Source organism: Serinus canaria, chromosome 1 (assembly GCF_022539315.1).
Source record: "Serinus canaria isolate serCan28SL12 chromosome 1, serCan2020, whole genome shotgun sequence".
NCBI classification, from domain to species: Eukaryota; Metazoa; Chordata; class Aves; order Passeriformes; family Fringillidae; genus Serinus; species Serinus canaria.
The window spans coordinates 99,037,119-99,057,413 of record NC_066313.1 but is presented as its reverse complement, the minus strand read 5'-3'; the positions used below and the strand labels follow the sequence as shown (position 1 = coordinate 99,057,413).

At 41.5% G+C, this 20,295-nt stretch overlaps 1 protein-coding gene across 6 annotated transcripts in view; it reads left to right on the top strand.

The window, feature by feature from the left end:
• Positions 1-354: 354 nt before the first annotated feature.
• The window catches only part of PHKA2 (phosphorylase kinase regulatory subunit alpha 2), a 70,264-nt gene continuing 50,323 nt past the window's right edge, over positions 355-20,295 (top strand). For 5 of the 6 annotated variants that reach the window (XM_050971892.1, XM_030234443.2, XM_050971895.1 and 2 more), the window contains exons 1-14: positions 355-492; positions 5,520-5,678; positions 6,857-6,904; positions 7,398-7,566; positions 8,405-8,487; positions 9,088-9,168; positions 10,126-10,224; positions 10,540-10,686; positions 10,912-10,965; positions 11,531-11,653; positions 14,953-15,048; positions 16,427-16,534; positions 17,236-17,314; positions 18,747-18,881. In XM_050971892.1, coding sequence (XP_050827849.1) covers positions 415-492; positions 5,520-5,678; positions 6,857-6,904; positions 7,398-7,566; positions 8,405-8,487; positions 9,088-9,168; positions 10,126-10,224; positions 10,540-10,686; positions 10,912-10,965; positions 11,531-11,653; positions 14,953-15,048; positions 16,427-16,534; positions 17,236-17,314; positions 18,747-18,881 — 1,459 coding nt within the window. In that variant the 5' untranslated portion in view covers positions 355-414. The other variant, XM_050971907.1, reaches the window with a different exon arrangement.

Genomic DNA, 20,295 nt, shown 5'->3' with positions numbered 1-20,295 from the left:
AAAAAATTGTTTCCGAATTTTGAGTGAATACCACACCTTCAGTTACTCTGCTACATCTGTTTCATGCTTTCATTCGATCACATCTCAAAACGATGAGGTTTTTTAAGGCTGGGGGAAAGAAAAGCTTCCAACAAGAATTCTGGTATTCTCAGCTTTATTTTACGAGTTTACGAAGAGGTTCTATAAAATCGACACTATTTTTTACAAAAGCAGCCGGGCTTTTGTCACGCCAGGCGGCCCCTCCTCCGCTCGGTCCTTGTGCAGGGCTGTCCCCGCGTCCCCGCGGTGGCTGAGGGCGGGGGCCGCTGCCGCCCCGCCCCGCTCCGCCGTGAGGGCGGGGAGAGGCCGCCGCCATCTCCGGGTACCGCCGCCCCGAGAGCGGCCGGGCCGGGCGGCCGGGCCCGCCGTAGGGCCATGAGGAGCCGCAGCAACTCGGGGGTGCGCCTGGACGGCTACGCCCGCCTGGTCCAGCGGACCATCCTCTGCCACCAGGTGAGGAGCAGCCGCCGTCCGAGAGGACGCCTGTTCGGGGCTGGGGGCGCTGGGCACGGTGGGGCCGTGCCAGGGGCGTGGGGCGGCTGCCGGGGCCGGGGGCTGCGGGAGGGACACGAACATCCCTGCTCCGGCAGGCGCCCGGCCTCCTGTCCGCTTGTACCGCCCCCGCCTGCGGAGCAGCGCGGGGAATGCTGAGGCGGTGCGGATCCTGGGGGTGCTTGTGTAAGTGCACCTTGGAAATCGTGTGGAAAACACAGCGAGTTTGGGCTTGTAAATAATAATAGTATTGTGTATACAATGTGTTCATGGCCGTATGATACCCACCTAGCCGTTGTGCACACTGTTTTTATCTAGATAGATAGATAGATACACACTACATACTGTATATATGTGTGTATGTATATATGTGTGTATGTGTATATGTATATATGTATACGCACACATGGTAACAGCAGCATTCCGCCCCGGTGACATAAGCGCTCCGAGCAGGACTTTGTGCCGTGCCTGTCAGCACAGCGCGGTGCGGGTCCCTGTGTGCTCCCCCAGCACGTGTGTGCGGCGGGGCACGTCCCAGAGCTTCCAGTCTATTCTCCCACTGCCCGCACTGCTGAGGCTCTGGAGTCAGGCGGGGATGCCTGCACAGGCGAGTAGCGATAGAACAAAAATAGCAGGGGTGGTTCCGGGAGGTTGTTGTGCACCTTGTGTTTTTTGGTCAGCATAGTGCTCTCTGCTTAGTGTGCTTGCTTTACTCAGATGGGCACTGAGGAGTCAGAAGGTGTTCAGCAGTGTCATGCTTTGGTTAAAACAGTCCAGTATATAAAGATGAGCAGCGGGTTTTCTGCACAGATCGGTTACCATATATGCTTTGTTGATGAGAGTTGCAAGAAACTGGTAAGCAGTGAAAGAAGAGGCTGGGCCCCAAATGCGTTTTGGTCAGTATGATTTTTTGTCACTGGCCATTGTTTTGAGTACTGGGTCCAAACACCTGTGAATTGGTGTTTGTGTAGTAATTATTGTAGACTCAGTAGAAACAAATGCATGAACTGGTATATGTGGCATGAGAAGATAATTTTTGGCTCTTCCTGTGCTGGGGTGCTGGAGAAGCTTTTAGTTGTATTCCCATCTCTGCCTGTTGTCAGCAAGATGACCTTGGCCAAGTCACTTTGGCTTCCAGTGCCTGCTTTGATTTCCTTGTTTATAAGATGAGGATGCTGATAACAGCTTCCATTAGCGGAGACATGGAGCCTCTGAAATTCAGAGCTCAAACATGCCCCATGAAAGCCTTGATGATATTAATATTTAACAATTGTAAAAAGGGTAAGTAAATGGTAATACAGGGCTTCATACTGGTGACCAAAAATTTTATAATTGCTATTTAAAGCAATAGGATGAATGTTCATGACTGTGCCTTTTCCACTAAGGGCTCAGTGTCTGGGAGAATTCAGAGGTGGGGAAAGGAGGTAAGTTTTCTTCTTTGTGTGGAAAGCAATTCACAGGCCAGCAGCAAGGCTAGGGTCAGTGAGATCTCAAGAGGACCCAGAGAAATGCTCAAGGCACATTTCTAGATTTTTAAAATATATTTATTTATAGTATTTCTGTTTTTTTCACTGCAGTAGTTTGAAAATGTTGTGTTCAATCAGGTGAAGAGATGGAGTGCTTGGGCAAGTTAGGAGGGTTGTCTTTGGGCCACATGCAACTGTGTCTTTTTTGGGAGCAGAAAGTCTGTGGCTGGATGGGCTTGGATCCTGCTGCTTCACTGCTACTGGTGCCTTCTTAGTGCCTCCCAGGAAGAAGCCAGGGAGCCATGGAGCAGCCTGGCAGAAGAACCAGAAGGTGTTTAAAATGCTTCTGAGGTGCCGCTGCTCAGCAGGGGCTGATGCGTGACTGTGACCCTGCACCTGACATGCACAGCTGAGGGAGTGCAGCCTTGGCACATCAGCTGCTGTGCTCTGACAGGGGGCAGTGACAAGCTCACCTCTGTGGGGTGCAGCAAGGGCAACACACAGCGTGTACAAACATTGGGCTTTGATTAGGTGTTTAATACACCAGGAGTTAGGTTTTTCAGTAGCAGCAATTGATCTTGTGCTCATTCTAATCACTCTAGATCAATGTGATTTTGGAGGCAATTTTTAATGCAGTATATTTATGCTACCAGGCAGATGTGTTCAAAGAACAGGTTCAACTTAACCTGTTCAGGGCTGACAGTTTTCTCTGTGGCATCTTGCAGGATCAGGTCAGTAGGTTTCTTTTCCTGTTTTGCAGATGTTGCATTGTCCTTGTCAATCCCTATAGCATACACAGTGATAGATACCATCCTGTTAAAGGATATGAAAGGAAGCTAAGACCAGACTACTGGCTCCTGTCTGTGGGGGGCCTGCCATCTATTGCATGTACCCCAAGGGACAGGAGTCAGAGGGATGCTTTGGGGCTGAAGCAGAGCAGACATTGAAAAGTGCCACTAGAAGGATGTTCTCAGCTGCTTATTACACCTGCTAAATTGAATGATATAAGAAAAAAATGTGAATCTTAAGATTAGGAAATAGTAAACTTAACATCTATATACATTTAAGTATTGCTATGGTACTGTAAGTGAAAAGCATATGGACCTGATAAGGAAAGCTCATACCTTTATGGGTAACCCCAGCTATGTTACGGAATCACATTGGAAGGGACTCACAAGAATCATCAAGTCCAGCTCTTGGTCCTGCAGAGGACTGTCCCCAAGACTCACTCACATCATGTTACATTTGGTTTCACAAGCAAATCTACAAGCTTTGCTAGAGCTACCTCAGTTTTCACCTGACGGATCAATGAGACAATCTGTTTAATTTGCACCTTTCGGCAAGATGCCAAATTACTTGCTTTGCTGCTCTTGTTAGAACCCCACTGTTTTTGTGCCTGTCCTGCTGAAGTTCCTGCTGAAGTTCTTATTGACACCTGCTGCCCTGCAGGAACTGGTGTGTTTTTTGGGTTGTTGGGGGACCTTTTTCTCTCCAGATTGATGGCTAGATTTAAAAATAGGTTTGGGCATGATACAACAGTTTAAAGCCTTAGACCAGCAATCAGCTTTCTGTTGCAGTGCTGGCAGCCCATGGTGCTGATAAAATTCTTGGCTCTGTGGATCTTCTGAGCAGTGTGATTTGCAGGAAGAGACCTGCTAGTCTGATTAGCCATCACTGCATAGATGGAATGCTTGAAGTACTAGCTAAGCTAAAATCCCTTTGACATCAGGGGGATTAAGTGCACTCAATGTTTCTGTGGGTTCTTTAGCACCTTGTGAACATTGTTGTTTTCATATGGTGTTAGCAGATAACAGAAGAAAATGATTGTGGTTTTTAAGAGAAAACACTTCTAAAAAAGCTGAAACAAAGCCACTTCAAATATTAATTAGAATATTATATTGTTCTGTTAACATCTTAAATGTGTTAATGTCAGTTCATGAGAGCCAGTCCTAGTGCACCCCAAAAGTTGGGAGCAACTTGTAGAGGAGTCAAAGGTGGTGAAATGGTGATAGCTACCCATGGATGTGCTTAATACAACCTCTTGAGCTAGACAAGTCCCTCCCTGGGAGCTGAATAGTCTTTTAAAGTCTTGGATGGGCCATTTCTGTGGGATTCCATTTTGGTACACAGAGACATTTTTATTTTTCAACTGGCAGATAGCCAGCATGGAGAGTTGGGGCAAGTGAGTAGACATTTGCTGTCCTGCATTGGAGGGAGGGAAACAAAGTGTCCTCTAGGAATGTTGGAGTATGTGGTCTGCCATTTGAGACCCTGGGTTTTGTCATGTGGGACAGTGCTGAACTGGGACTTCTGTTACTCCTTGTTTGACTTTACAAGATCAAAGAGAAGTTTTTTAAGCTGTTTGCATTCATATGTGCTACTTTCCCCATGAAACAGGCAAGTAGGGGTCCCTCAGCTGTCACTTGGTTTGTGAAGACCTTGGTGAGGCAGGGCTGTTGCAGTAGAATTTCATTTCTACTCTGAGAGAGTCGCTAAGCATTGCTGTATTAAACCATAACAATCGGGCTGACTGTGCCAGGTCATGTCTGTCAGGCTGTCACCCATGTGCTGCTCACATGCAGAGACCAGGAAATTGTAACTAAATCCACTTCCCCTCAAATCAGCTTTTCAAAAAATAATGAGTTGAGTGAATCAGTGTATGGGAGAAATGAAAAATTGGTGGATGTATCCTTTTAAATTTTACTTTTGTAAAAGTAGTCTTTAGTAATCTTTGCCCCTTGTCACACCAGCCTCACCAACTGGTCTTCATTCACTGAAACTTTCTGTAAAAGCTTGATTTGATTGAAAGTTCTATTGACCTTTTTCCTTTGTCTCATTTTTTTGTTATTCACGAATATACAGCCAAGAAATTAAAAAATTAAGGATAGTGAAGTGATAGGAATTAATGATGCAATGAAAAATTTAATGGAGTATTTGGGATGCTCTGCTTTCCAGACAGTGCTGCATTTCAATACTTTCACATTTTTTTCCTGTACATTTTCAAAGGAGGATATAAAAAAGGTTTTACATTCATTTAGCTGTCATAAACCCAGTGGGCAGATCTATAGAAATAGTTTTTAATATCCTAGAAGATCACTAGTGTTTTTTTCACTTTGTAAAGATTGTCACAGACCAGTTACATAGAGGACCATATATCCCACGCTCAATTTCTAGTGTTAACTCAGTACCTTCTTTTCCTCATAAGTATGTAAAATTTAAATTTCCATTTCCTTGATGTATTCTGAATTTCACTCAGTGACTTAGCTACTAATCCTGAGTGGATGAAAATGTCCAGCTGGATGCTGTAAACTGTACAACCTGAAGTGTTCAAATGAATTTTGCATTTCATTTGTGTGAGTTTGGGATCTCACTTCTTTTGAGAAATTATGAGCAGCCGCAGTGTGCACTTAGCTTGGAATCATCTTTAGTTTGTTACCCTTTCATACAGAAAGTGATGCTTCATAGCAGATGGACTTGAGATGGTAATGTTTGTGTGTTCTTTATTCCTTCTGCCATGGTTAGAACCCAGTGACGGGGCTGCTTTCAGCTGGGGCTGACCATAAGGATGCCTGGGTACGGGACAACATCTACAGCATCCTGGCCGTGTGGGGGCTGGGGATGGCGTATCGGAAGAACGCGGACCGGGATGAGGATAAAGCCAAAGCCTACGAGCTTGAGCAGGTGCGTCAAGGCTCGGCATAAACCAGTTCCACTGTTTGGCTTTTCTTACCATTGTGTTTTTGGAGAGTGCACTTACACTGCTGCTGTGTCTGGAATCTGGCGGGGTTTTCCCAGCTTGGAGTATGTGTTCCAAAGACAGCAACATCCATACAGTGTGTGGTGTGCAGTATCCCTGGCAACTTTCTGGCAAGGAGGATTTGAAGAACTGGATGGCAGAGAGGCTAAGATCTGAATTAACTACGAACAAAACAAAAATGTGTAGAAGTCGAACTTCCATTGGTTGGCTGATTGTTGAAAATTAGGCTTCTGAGAGGTTTTGTGCCCCAATTTACAAGGCTCTCTCTGATTAAACCTTGAGGTCCTTCATGAGGTGTGTTATGGTGCAGAAAATCAGGCCTAGGCTGCTTAGATCTTGCAGCAATTTATCTGCTAGACCATTCTTCCCCGTAAAGAGAAGCATGCCATTTAAAGTACAAGTCTTTGGAATGCGCACGGAGGTTGTACATGGTGTGTAGGCATGTTTGATCATAGCAGAGAAGGTATCAATCTCCAGACTGATGAGATCTGTGCTGGAGAATCGGAAGGGGACATAACTCACACAGTTAAATACTAAAATCTGCAGCTGGGAATGTGAGTATCAGAAATGAGAATGTAAACAGAGGTGGGTTAAATGTGAAATGAGGGACTGTTGGTCTCCTGCTGTTGTTTTGGAGTCACTGGGTAAATTTTTTGCTGGTATGTCCTACTTGTACCAGGGAGGTCCATGGTAATGCAATAACCTTGACTCAGTTTGCATAATCATATTTTGAGGCTATATTTTTGGGGTGAAAAGGTAGGGTTGATTATTTAATGCACAGTCTTGCACTTCTCTACATTCACACTTATGGCCCTTTCTCTATGAGTCATTTGATTTTTGCTGTACTGTATAGAGTGGAAGAAACTCTGCAGGTTTTGCAGGCACGTCAATGTCTTGAGGTCACCTACCAGTGTTTCCTAGATCTGTCATTCAAAAAATTTATTGTTAGTATTAATATTCTTACAAGAGATAGCATTCTTCTTACTTCCTTTAGCTGGATAGAAGGACTGTGGAGAATATGGTGTGAACTTTACTACTTTTGAATGTTGTTTGTAAGAGCTGATGAGGCTGAAAGTGTCACTGGTCTGTTTTGTTTCTGCAGAATGTTGTGAAGCTGATGCGGGGACTCTTGCAGTGCATGATGAGACAGGTAATGCCATTGGATTGAGTTGATTTAGTAGATATTGTATTTACAAAGCGTTTCATTGAGGCGTATAGTTCTTGTGTCTTCTGTGGAGCGAGTTATTTTGTGTGTGTGCCAATGATGGTGTGGGGAGTCTTCTGAAAACTCTTGAGCAAAACACTGACCTTGCTTCCACTTCTTGTCCAAAGAATGTTTTGAGACTGTGCTTGTAGCAAGTCAGAGTTTTGCCTTTGCAAACTGATTTTCACCAAGATGGATGCCTGTAGTTTAGATTTGAACGCACAAGGTGGTTAAATCGTATTCTTTCCTGTAGACATGTGGATTTAATTGGAGTCTAAAGTCAGAGTTGTGTTTAAACCCTCTGATCAATCAAAACTGAGTATGGTAACAGGATTAAGATCTCAAGATTCTTCTCACCTAAGAAAAGTTGTTAATTTTGAAGTCGTGTGGAGAATTTCTTCCAAAATGTTTCAGATTTGAGATTTGTGATGTTTTTTAGGTAGATAAGGTAGAGAAGTTCAAACGCACTCAGAGTACCAAAGACTGCCTCCATGCCAAGTATAACTCTGCTACTTGTGCCACGGTGGTTGGGGACGACCAGTGGGGGCATCTACAAGTGGATGCAACTTCCCTCTACCTGCTCTTCTTGGCACAGATGACTGCATCAGGTAAGCAGAAGATATTTTTCCTTTTGTAGCCTTTTCTATTCCAGCTTTTATTTTAAAAGAAAAGAAATAGTAACCAGCTTCAAAGGTCATTACAGAATTATTACTCAGAATCAAGTCGTGTTTCTGTGGAAAAGAGATATGCTTATGTGGAATTTCATGTTTATAGTAATTGGCAGTGTCATGCCCTTAATCAAGGCATCAAATACATGAGATATTTAGAATCATGTCAGAGAAGTCTCATGTTTAAAGACTTTGTAGAAGACAACCACATTTCTTCAGAGAGTGGCAACATCAAGTCAGGTGCACTTGTGCCATCAGTGTTTCTTCTCTTGCTGGTGCTATTTTATTTTGTATTCTTCTTAATCATACCCCTCCTGTGAGGATAAGGATTTGTTTCCTTACATCTTTTTCTGTCCTTGAAGCCCCTTGCAGTTGATCCCTGCAGAGCAGGCACCTGGTCATCTTGAAGGTTCCTAGGTAGAGGACTGAGCAGGCAGAGGGCTGGGGAGCTCCAGGAACTGATATGCACTGTTCTGGAGAGCCAGAGCTGGCTCAGGTGCCTCTACTTTTTACCCATGGTCTGAGTATCACCCTCACAGTTTTGGTTGGTCTATGGTTGGTTTTTGGTTGGTCTTTGAAACAGTCTATATTGGTGAGGTTTGAAGTATTTTGTCAGTATCAAGTATTGAGGCTTGCTGCCTGACCTTTGGAAATCAGTTTGAGTTTTTCCTTTGATTCAGTGGGCAGGGGTTGGTAGCAAATAAGCGTGGAACTCACTTAAGAGTAGCTATTGCAGTTCTGATACAATATAATTATTCTCTTTCCTTCTTTTGATCAGGGCTACGTATTATCTTCACCCTTGATGAAGTTGCCTTTATCCAGAATCTTGTTTTTTACATAGAAGCTGCCTACAAAGTTGCTGTAAGTAGTTATTTTATATGTAAATGATCTGAACACTGCTCAAGTGTGGGTGGAAAATTATTTATTGCTGGAGAAGTAAAATAGGGACTTGTGTTTTCCACAAGAAGATATCAGAACCTGTCAGTACTTTACAGTGCAAGCAGCATATTTGGAGATATTGGGACGGCTTAGAGGATTCACTGCTGCATGGGTGAGGTATAGTAATAATAGGGGGTTTTATTAATAATTCGTAATATTTCCTGATGTCAGTTGTAAGTCTTGTGGGCCTTTTCTAGAAAAGGCAGGTTGTTAGCAAACCAGTTTGAAGGGACATGGGTAGAAACATGCACAGGAGGGATAAAGGGCTATGTGTGTTCTGTGAAGGCAGTGATTTGTGACTGTACACATGATCCTGCTGGGGTGTATTTTTATTTGCTTCTTTTCAAATATGAGGAGGGTCTCTTTTGAGACTTGGAGCCCCTTTTTTCATTCTTTTTTTTTTTTTTTTAAGGGAAATAATAAACTAATTTAATGTAGGGGTGGGGATTTGTTGTGGGACAGGGGTAAAACATTGCTTTTGTATATAATCATGCCATTTTTCCCTTGATGATATTGTTGCAGGATTATGGAATTTGGGAACGTGGTGATAAGACAAACCAAGGAATCCCTGAACTAAACGCAAGCTCTGTAGGAATGGCCAAAGTGAGAATGAGTTCCTGACACTTCCTTCATGGCTGCTGTGTTATGCTTGAGGGCTCTGACAAACCTGATGGCTTCCTTTGTATGGTCTTCTTGGCCACTGCAATAGTTAGCTGATTGCATAAGAACTTTTGTTTAGGTGTGAGTATTTTTTAGTGCAAAATTTTCCAGATAATGGCTCTCATTGAAGGACCTCAGCACAGTTGTTCCAGGGATTTCAAGAAGGGTACCAAATTAATTGAACCATGGGTCTGACAGATTCAGTGAGATGCAATCTTATAAAGTAGCCTCTTGTTTTCTTTCCCTCCTCCTTAATTCTTCAGCCTCAGTGAAATATGTATTGTCATGATAAGACAAAGTCAGATGTAAATTCAAAAAAAAGCAGAATATCAGTTCCTTCAAAGCACAAGGTCACAGAGATACTAAATGAAGCTCAGGAGGCCAGGAATGTAAATGTGTAATTGACAACTACCTCATTACATGGTGACTGAGGGACAGACAGAAGACAAATATCATTAAGGTTAAAGGTGTATTTGCCTTTCAGCAGGATTTGGTAGATTTTGTGTGCACTGCAAGAGGGAGAGACTGCTGGTCTTGGCCTCACACTGATACAGGAGGCTATTTTGAAATATAGGGCAGGAAAAGCATTTTTTACTAAGTACATCAGTGTTTAGATTATATCTCTCTGGAAACCCAGCTCCCATTTTTTTTTTTTGCATTGCCTTTTAATTGTGGGAAGGATCACCAGTACATCAATCCTCTATCCTACTAGTTGAAAACCAGAAATACTTACTTTTGCTAAAATATTGCCAAGCTTCCCTTTAAAGATGAAAAAAGTGTCAGTGGGCTAAACTGCTGTCTTATGTAATTTCTTTCAGAGGTTAAATACAGGTGCTAGGGTACATGCTTGGTTTAAAAGGTATTTATTGATTTTGATTTGTGGTTTGGCTTTCTTTGAAGGCTGCTTTGGAAGCAATTGATGAACTAGATCTTTTTGGAGCTCATGGAGGACACAAATCAGTGATTCATGTTCTTCCTGATGAAGTGGAACACTGTCAGGTAAAAATTAGTCTGCTCTTTGCTTTATTAGGGGAAAACCTAACACCCTCTTCCCTTTGTTTTTAAATGAAATGTTGATTACCTAAGCCAAGAATGTAAAATTATAAGGATGGCTTCAGGCTGTGCTGCTCATCCTGTTTCTAGTAGATCATGTGAAACTGAATAGGGTAAAACATTCTCATTCTAACTCAGTTAAAAATAACTGCACAGACTTCTCTGTCAGTTTGGAAATAGTGTAGTCTCATTTGCGTTTGACATAGCTTTTGAAGTAGGCAAATTGTTTTACATCCTCTCTCCTGTTCTTGTTTTGCTCAGTCTATTCTGTACTCCATGTTGCCAAGGGCATCCACGTCAAAGGAGATAGATGCTGGCCTTCTGTCTATTATTTCTTACCCAGCTTTTGCAGTGGAGGATGTAAACCTTGTTAATGTAACCAAGAGTGAAATCATATCCAAATTGCAGGTAAGGATTTACTTTACTTTTGTTTTCCAAAGAGAGAAGCAGAACCTTTTGCTAAACCAAAAATCCTAATTAAACAAGGGTTGCCAGGTTGGTTCATCTGTGCATGAAGAGAGGGAGGAAGATCCCTAAGTGACCCATAAAACTTAGCACACACCTTTATGCTGATATTAGTCTGTGAGGAAGAAGTGTATGGGAAATTTTTAACAATGTTGTCTGTTTTTACAGGGCCGCTATGGCTGCTGTCGCTTTCTCCGAGATGGTTACAAAACACCCAGAGAGGTACTTTTGATGTATATTTATGATGTATGTTTTCAGTAAGCACATGGGAAGAATTTTATCTCTTCTTTATAGACATATTTGTTTTATTTACATGAAGGGGTGAAGATCTCCATCTCTGCTAAGACATCTTAGTGGATTTGGGGGTAATCCTGGTATCCACCCTGGAAAGAACACATATTTGAGGGAGGGTAAGGGTTTAGAAAACAGTTATCACGGACAGAATTTAATTCATAATTCTGTAAAAAATTAACCCTTAGATATGCTTATGGTGTCTGATGAAGTGGTATCTCTGAAACATCCCAAAATATCTTTGAACTGAGGCAGAGCTACAATCATTTGGGAGACACTTAGATGCTGAGACTAGGAAGGATGGATTTGTCTAGAGAACCATTAAATGAGTTTGAGAGTGATTGTGACAAAGAAGTCAAGAGACTGCATGGAAACTATTTCTGGTGGGTTTATTGGTTTCTGTGTTATAATTTGTATAAAATAGGATGCCATCATGATTGGAATTTAAGTTACTAATTTAGCACTGTGACTAAATGAGTGTGGTTGAATTTTTTAGGATCCAAGCAGGCTGCACTATGATCCTGCTGAGCTCAAGCTCTTTGAGAATATTGAATGTGAGTGGCCAGTATTCTGGACATACTTCCTAATTGATGGAATATTTAATGAGGACAAAATCCAGGTGAGGAAAGAAGAAATTGCTTTCAAATTGCAAAACCATTTACCTACAGTATTTTGTAACTTTGTTCCATGTTTGTTTTGGGTATTATTTAGACGCACCATTTGCAGAGTGGTATAGTCTTCAGCCAGTTTTACCTTCCTGGGGAGTTCATGACGTGGTAGAGGCAGCAGGGTTGTGCACACTGGGGCCTGGTTGCCCTCTCCCTACCAGGTTGAATGGCTCTGTTAGCTGGAGTGGTAAAACTGGGCTAAACAGAGTTTATTTGCCTGGTTTTGTCTTATCGCCAACCTTGATGCCCCTTTCACATTTACTTTAGGATGAGGCAAGCTTCTTTTTCCCCAACCTTTCTGGCTTGGCTGCTGAGAACAAGATATGTAGTACTTTCAGTCTTTTTGTACATTCAAAGATATTTGGGATTGGTTTATGTGGGGCAATTTCATTTTCACTAGTTCCCTAAGTCACTTCATGCCATTACTGTGCCAGCCATCCAGTGGCCAGTAGGGCTAAATTGATTGTTTCCTTCTAAAAGTTATGGTGGCACCTGGAGAGTATTGGTGATTTAAAGAACAGCAAGTAACCAGGACATTCATACCAGAACTTCTGCAGAATGGTAGCTTGAAAGAAATTTAAAATTTATGTGATTTAAAATTGCCTGGTATGCAGAGGGATAGGAGATTGCTGAGCTCCTTTAAAAATTCAAATGTCATAATGTCATCAGAAACTATTCAGAGAATTTCAGACCAAAAAGCCTCCTTTCTGTATCAGTTGTTGCAAAACAAGTGAAATCCTCCTGACACTAGACACATAAAATATTTTCCTGAATACAGTAAAAGTAGTCTGATGAAGAGAGAAATTGCATTATTTCATGAGGGGGAAAATCAGAAAGTTTACTGAAACTTCAGTCCTTCCAATAAAATACCACTTTCTGAAGCAATCTCTAGACCTTAGTTGGATTATCTGGGACAGTATGTACCTGGTTGTTTTTGGTTGTTTTTTTTTTTTTTTTTGCTGTGCAGATGGACTGTTCTAGGGCATGGTCAGGGCAATTGCTCCCAGTCTCCACTGTTTAAACATAGATGAATGAGTCTCTGAGACACTCAGGTGAGTGTCTAGTCCCCAGTTACTGCTGCAAACAAATGGTTTTGCTAGAAAAATAAGCACCCTGAGGACTCAAAAAAAGTGGAGTGGGACAGGATACTGAAAATGTCAGTGTATGTGAACCTGTGGGTACCTTACTTTGAGTGATCCACTTTACTCAGGAATGGCAGAAAAAAGGATTTCTGAGGCCGGTGCTGGTGGTGCTTGAGAAGTTTCCCTCTAAGTAAAAACTTGGAATGGATAGTTAATAAATGGAACAAACTAAGAATCTGGTAAAAAGAAAATGTATTACATGTTCTTACCAGTCTTCTATTCCTATTCCTAGTATGTTGTCTAATATAACAAGAATAAGAGGATTTGCTGGTCAGTGAACTTAGATATTTTTAAACATTTAAATCTATTTTAACCTTTCTTTGTGACAAAATTTTAATCAAATCATTTAAGAGAAACTGATATCCCAATCCTGCAAAGCGGAATTCAGTAAGCCACAGACAAATGTTCATGACATACAATTTATACACTCTGACAAATACTTGCAGCCTGATGTCTGTGTCACTGTACTGTCATCCATTAAAAATTCCTTGTAGGATCTGTTCCAGTGACTTCTTGTGCTGGTTTTGCATTGGAGCCACTCATGGAAGTGACTTTCTAAGAGAGGCTGCTAGCAGTTTCCTCTGTGTCTGACAAAAAATTGATTAGTAATTAACTTTGAGAACTGACAATCTGTTAAACCACTGAGAAAGCTGGATACGCCTCTGTGAACAGACATGTTAAAGACTAAAAAAATCCCATGAAGCCCCTTTTTCCTTCCAGCCGGAGGGCAGGTAGCAAGGCCAGCCTGGCCCCCATCTCAGCTGAGCCCTGGCCTGGCTGCTGAGATCCTTGCTTGAGATCCCCAGCCCAGCCCGGCCACAGCTCTGGCCACAAGATACCGAGCCCAGCTGGGGTCTCGTCACCATCTGCAGGCTCCAGGCAAGATATTAACTCTTTCAGTGCACAAGTGGAACTTGCAGACCTTAAATCCTCCCTCAGGTGAGAGTAAAGGACAGAGTGAGAACACGTAGAGGAACTACATGAGGGAACCAAGGTCAGAGAAGAAAGAGTCAAGTCCCAGATGGGAGGGATGAGGAGATGCTTTGATCTCCCCTCTTTCAGGGGCTGAAATCCTCTTGTAAAGCTATGGAAAAGAATGCAATTGATACATCATACTCTTTTTCTCTGTAACTCGTTGAAAGTATGGGAAGATAGGGTGTTTAAATTGTAGATATGAGCAAAGGCCTCTATGCTAAAGTAAGCAAATGCTGAAGTTGCTGTGATCCCATGGGAAGTTTGAACAGAGAGAGAGAAGAGTGATGAAGACCCTTTGCACCAGGGGAAGAAGAGTTCTGTTCTCAGAGATGAAGATGAAGATGATCTCAGAGATAAAAAGAACCTTGCTCTTGAACCTTTGCTCATCCTTTAAATAATACCCCATAAGCTGACATGGCCCATAAACACAGCTGTTGGAAAAGCTGTGAAAAATGGGAGGGACTTTATGATTGCAGATTTCTGGGCGTCTGCTATTTGTGGAAATTAAAAGCCACAAGAGAACTGTTTCCTTGTGGAGAAGTCTCCATAAATTGATAAGAGAGACTCCTCTCCCTAAGTGAACTGAAGAAAGACTCTTCTAGAAATGATAAATGGATTGAATTGTTTCTGTACATAGTTAATAGGGAAAAAAAAGGATGTGGGGGGGGAGAAGTGTTCTAAAGGTTTTATTCTGATTCTTATTATTCTTTCTTTTAGTTACTGTTAATAAAGTTTTCTTTATACCCTTTTAAAGTTTTGAGCCTGCTTTGCCTTCCTCCTAATCCTATCTCCCAGCAGGAAATGAGTAAGTATATTCTAATGGGTGTACTGGCATTTGGCCAGCGCTAGACCTGCCACACTTCTCAGTAGGAGTATATTGGAAGTTTTGTACTGCAGCAGTGTGTTACAGTTTGAAGACAAGTGTTCGTGTTTCTGATAACACTGAGATGCTGGAACAGTCCCTGAAAATTTGAACCCTGTTCTTCCATCAGCAAATCATGATTCCTCCACCCCTTTTTTTTCTTTTTAAAATATATTAACTTTCAGTAAAAAAGTACGTTCAAAAATAATTTATTGTTTCAGTTTTGCTGACTGTAATGTGAATTCTCACCCTTTTTTAAAAATAATTCCAGGTACAAGAGTACAGAGAGGCTCTGGAAGGAATACTTATTCGAGAGAAGAATGGATTAGTGCTAATGCCTGAACTGTACGCAGTCCCTCCAGAAAAGGTATTGTGAAAATGCAGCGTCCGCTTCAGTATGCCAAGTAGAGAGAGTGAGAGGAATGTCAGTCTTACAGTCTTTCTGTGTCTGATGAATCTAAACCAACAATAAAAAAGAATATTGCACATTATTTTAAAAAGTAAGAGACTTCTCACAGCTTCTGCTGAGAAATAGTAAACTTTAGGCTTCCAAATGGTCACATTTTTCACTTGTAAATTTGTTTCTCTGTGGAAATATCACAGCAGTTCTAAAATTTTACATCCTTAGAGCAAGACATATATTTTAGTAGTGTTGATACTAGCTTAGGAACTGAAGCTTAAAGAAGAAATAAAGTGTAGACTGTTCTATCTGTCTAGTCTATTGATTGCTTGTGCTGCCCTTTTCCAGAGCATATATGGGAGATAGGTTTCAAATGGATTAGGGTTTGGGCTGGGATTTTGGTTTGGGTATTTTCTTTTCCCCCACCTTTGCTGTTACTGTTTATCTCATTCTCCCATTGTGACAGAGAAATTCAGACGAGCTTCTGTGCTCTTCCATGCTATTTGCCTTTGTATCCCTCCCTGCCAACTTCTTCTCCCACTCCAGACTTCTCAGCCCTCACTCACTAAGGGTGTGGAGCCTCCTGGGTTGGTCTGAGTTGCTCAGCCGACAGCTGATGCCTTGCTCGCAGATCTGAGGTGGAAACTGAATTGCCTTCCTAGTGGGAACAAGCGTGTAAGAGTCCAGAGCCTTCTTGTGAATTTTGATATAATGATAATCATCTGAAAAACATGCCACATCAACAGGGTAGATTTTGTCTGTCTATAAAAGAAATATGAAATAGCTGCCTGAAGATGTAATCTGGGAGGGTTTTTGCCCTGCCCTCAATAGATCTGTATACTGAAAAACTAAGGCAGTTTTTCTAAATTAGTAAGTCTACTCCCAATTTTTCTGTTGACCATCCTTGCTAACGTAGGAAAGGTGGAATAATCTTAATATTGGAAAGCAGCTTTGCTTCAGAAAGCTGGGTAGACATCAGTGAATTTAAAGTGTCCTCTTGGAAGGGGTTGGAAAGCAGACACCCAGTTACCTATGCTCAGCCCAGAGGGAAGGCAGCAAAGGCATGGTAAGAAGAAAGTGGAAGAGCTAATACCAAAGCTATAATTGCATGCACAGTCCCCATTCATCCTCCAGCTTTGAAGGGTGGGAAGATGTACAAAAAGGAAGTATAGTTCTTGTCCCCAAAAATGCATAGCCTTGGAAGTGAAACCACTACATCTTTATGTCAGTAGTAAAGGCAGTTGAAAGAGATGATGTTAGACTATATGTCTGCAAGTACTTATATGTTATTGATTGTTCTTTGCAACTTTAGGGTAATTTTTCTTGCTTATGTATTTGTTTTCAGGTGGATGAGGAGTATGAAAATCCTCACTCGGTGGATCGTGTCCCAGTGGGAAAGTTGCCCCATCTTTGGGGCCAATCATTGTATGTCCTGAGCTGTCTGTTAGCAGAGGTAATTTTTCATTGCATAGTGGATAAACTTGTATTTCATTTTGTTTGAGATGGCTTGGACTTTAAGTATAGTTTGGTTGACAGGTGGAGGACAGTGTGTTTTCCAGTAGAAACATGTACATGAACCATGAAAGGCTGACTCTAAGCTTTCAGGAGCTTTTTTGTTTTTTTTTTTTTAATATAGCTAAGCAATTGTTTAATTGTTTCTAATCAAGCTGAGTAAGTTGTCACATGGTCTGGAATATGGTTAGAATAGAGGACTAAGCCCTGACTTGGCTGTTCCAGAGCCAGGATTTTGGGCCATATCAGCTTTACTAGGCTATTCCTTGCTCTATGGCATGATGAATCTACTAGTCAGACACATTAAAGTCAGACTAGTTCAAAGAAGCACAAATATCTCAGTGGAGCTACAAAAAAGTCACTTTCCTGGTAAAATTATGTCAGTTGCTGTAACTCTGAAATAGAAATTATGAATGAAGATTGTGTCAGTCAGAACCATTTTCTTATTGTTCCAAAAAATATTGCAGCCATTGTTTTTATTGAATGTACTACTTTGTGGACAGGGTAGACAAACCAGGTTTTAAGTCCTGCTGTCCTGAAAAATTAGGAAAATTGGTTAGAAATTGGTTCTATATGTCAGAAACCTTTTGCTTAAATTTTGTTTGTTTCCTTACTTTTTTCTTTCTTTTGCATTTGTTCTAGGGATTTCTTGCTGCAGGTGAAATTGATCCCTTAAACAGGAGATTTTCCACGGGATTTAAACCTGATGTTGTGGTACAAGGTGAGGGAATTTCTGTGAACATTCTGTGTTAATTGAATCATGTGGTGGCAAAGTCCCTGTGTACAGGAGAGATAAAAGATGTGTTTAAAAATAATGTGGATTTTTTTTGCATGGGACATAGATGGTTTGGTGACACTGTGAGAAGGAGAAAGAGTTTGTTTGCCTAGCTGCCTTTTTCCTGGAGGGAAGATGAGGTTTAAGGCACTTCAAAAAAAAAAAAAAAAAAGTTAAAATTTTAAGGCTTGTCGGAATTGGAGAGTGGCAAACTTAATCTTGTAATGAAAAGGAAAATCTTGGCAGCTTCTAGAGAGAAGAAGCAGGACTGACAGGAGATGGATCAGGTAATCAGATTTCATGTAGCCCCTTTTCAGAGGAGCCAGAGAGCACTGAGTGAGGAGCATCCCTGTACACAGAGGTGAGGCAGCCAGAGTTACCACCTTTTGGCTACTGCAGGGAGTGGCCTCTTTAGTTTGTGCAAGAACAGCCAAAACCAGAAATTAAGTGGAGAGCAAACACCAGCAGATCAGGTCTTAAAGACTTTTCTGGTGCTTGGACCGCTCTGAAAGAGCAACCAGCTCATTTATCAGGAGCAGCCTTTGTCAAGGATCCTGTGAGCTGGGCTGGTGCTTGTTTACCCCCTGTTGGTGCCTCATGGGAGTAGCATTTCATTATTCTGAAGTGCTTAATTTCCAATAGGAATAAAAGTGCTTGCTTATTTTTAGCATTCTTTGGCAAGTATTCACAATACAAAGAAGAACACTGCATTATTAGTCCCAAATCAATAAGCCACTTATCATGGACAAAACCTCAAGTGGGACAAGAGATGGGTTCTGGGCCTGGATTATAAATTCCTCTATTAGGGAATTTTTTTTTTTCTCCCTACCTCTGCCACTTTGTGTCCTCTGAAATATGTATTGCTACACAAGTGACAGCACCTGTTCCCCAGTGACTTGGCTGCATTGTTATAGTGTGCTGTGTTAAAAGAACAAAGATTTTCAACTCATCTTTCCCTTTGTTCTATGGGGAGAAAGCCCTAAAAGAGACTCTTTCCTAAAAGAGACTGTGTGATCCAAACTAGTGGTACTCAAACAAATCAGAAACAACTGATTAAGTCCCTAAGAACCTGCTTTAACCTCAGCTTTGATCTTGCTTTGAGTAGAGACCTCAGAGGACTCTTCTGACCCTTCTGACCACCACTTTTGTCCCAAGTGGACAGGAATGACAAGAAATACTGAGAAACAGAGAATTAAAATCTGTCAGGTGCCCTATTACAATCCCTTTTGATTTCATGAATCCATAAGTTAAGAAAAAAGTGAGGTCTTCATCCTTTTTAGTTAGCTAAATGCATTTGTTGAGAGGTGACAGTAGAGACAGTCAGTTAAAAAGAGTAAAACATTGGTTTTTACTTGTGTTTTTGTTTTCTGTTACACAGTAACTGTTTTGGCAGAATCTAATCAAATTAAGAATCTGTTGCAAGAGCATGGAATCAATGTTCAGAGCATTGCTGATATCCATCCACTCAGGGTGCAGCCAGCTCGCATCCTCAGCAACCTCTACACCATGCTGGGTAAGTATTTCAACATGGAAGCCTCTCTGCTGCCAGGCAAGGTATTTTTTTAAGAAGCTTAGCTAACTTAGAACTTCTGTCTTAAATTAGGGACTCAAAGAGGTGGAAAAACTACCTCATTAGAAATGGTGGAGAAAATAAAAATTTCCCTGTGCCCTTGGAGTTAGACAAAAACTGACTCTTCATTTGTCCTCCAGGAACTATTTCCACAGAGAAGTGGGTTTTTGAAAAAATGCCTGGTAGAACAGAGAAGAAAAAAATCAAGTATTTTTCCTTCAAGAAGTCATTTGAGTCTGGAAACTAGTCAGTATGATTTTTATCTTCCAAGCAGGCAGTCTTGGAAGTTTTCTGCCCCAAATCAGGGAAGCTGTGCTGCTATCAGAGCATCTTTGGACTGTCAGGTTGTTGCTAAAGTTCCTTCCAACCTGGAGCTGAGATAAGCTGCTGAAGCCCTCTGAATCTGTGGCAAGCCCAGAAGCCTTTCAGGCTTTTGTAAACACAGGACTTTAGATACATTCCAATTCCTCAGCAGTGGCTCTCAAGTCCTGTTTTCCTCAGAGCCTGACTTGACTTAAATAAATCCTCCAAAGCTCTGACTGGTTCTAGTTGTTACATCTTTTTATAACTGGTTCTTGATAATCCTTGATGGAAGTGTTTGGGTCTTGGTGAGAAGTTTGTTACATGTATTCCTAATTTAACTTAGTTTTACTTCATCAGGCATGCCATCGACTCGTGACTCAAAACTGTGGATACTGCTATAAAATAAAATTGAGGTGGGATGACTCAGTGCTAGTAGATTCCTTTGCTGTCTGGACAAGGGGAGCTGTGTCCTGCTTCACTGTCAGTCTGGAGCACGTTCCCATGGCAATTTGGTTACAGATAATGCTGAGGCTGCTCATGGGGTGAACATTTTTTTGTTGTAGTGGTTTTTGTTTGTAAGTTTATTTTTTTGTTAACAGGGAGCTTTTTGTGGAATCATTCGACGTAATGGGGCCTCCAGATAAATTTTAGAAAGTATGCCTTTTACACAGAGAAATTGTATATGTTGCTTCTGTGAAAGAATCTGACTCTTCATCTCAAAGTTCTTTAGAAAAAAAAGAAACATTTGCAGGGCTTTGCTGAGGCTTACATTTATTTTATTATAATCCATAATAGCTTTCTTTCACTAGTGGAGGAGTGTGAGTGGGATGATTTGATACATTGTTTTTAACAGTGACTTCCTTGGGAAGTAGTATTTTTTCAGGCACATGGTTCTTTGGTTCTTGTCAGAAAGATTCAAGTCCGCTCCTGGCTGCTGGTGCAGAGGTTGTAGCATGGATCATTGCTAATAAGCTTTACTGAGAAAAGTGAAGCTTACTAAAGCATGATGAAAATCTTTTGTTGTATTTGGATGTATCTTGTGTGTTGATTTAGC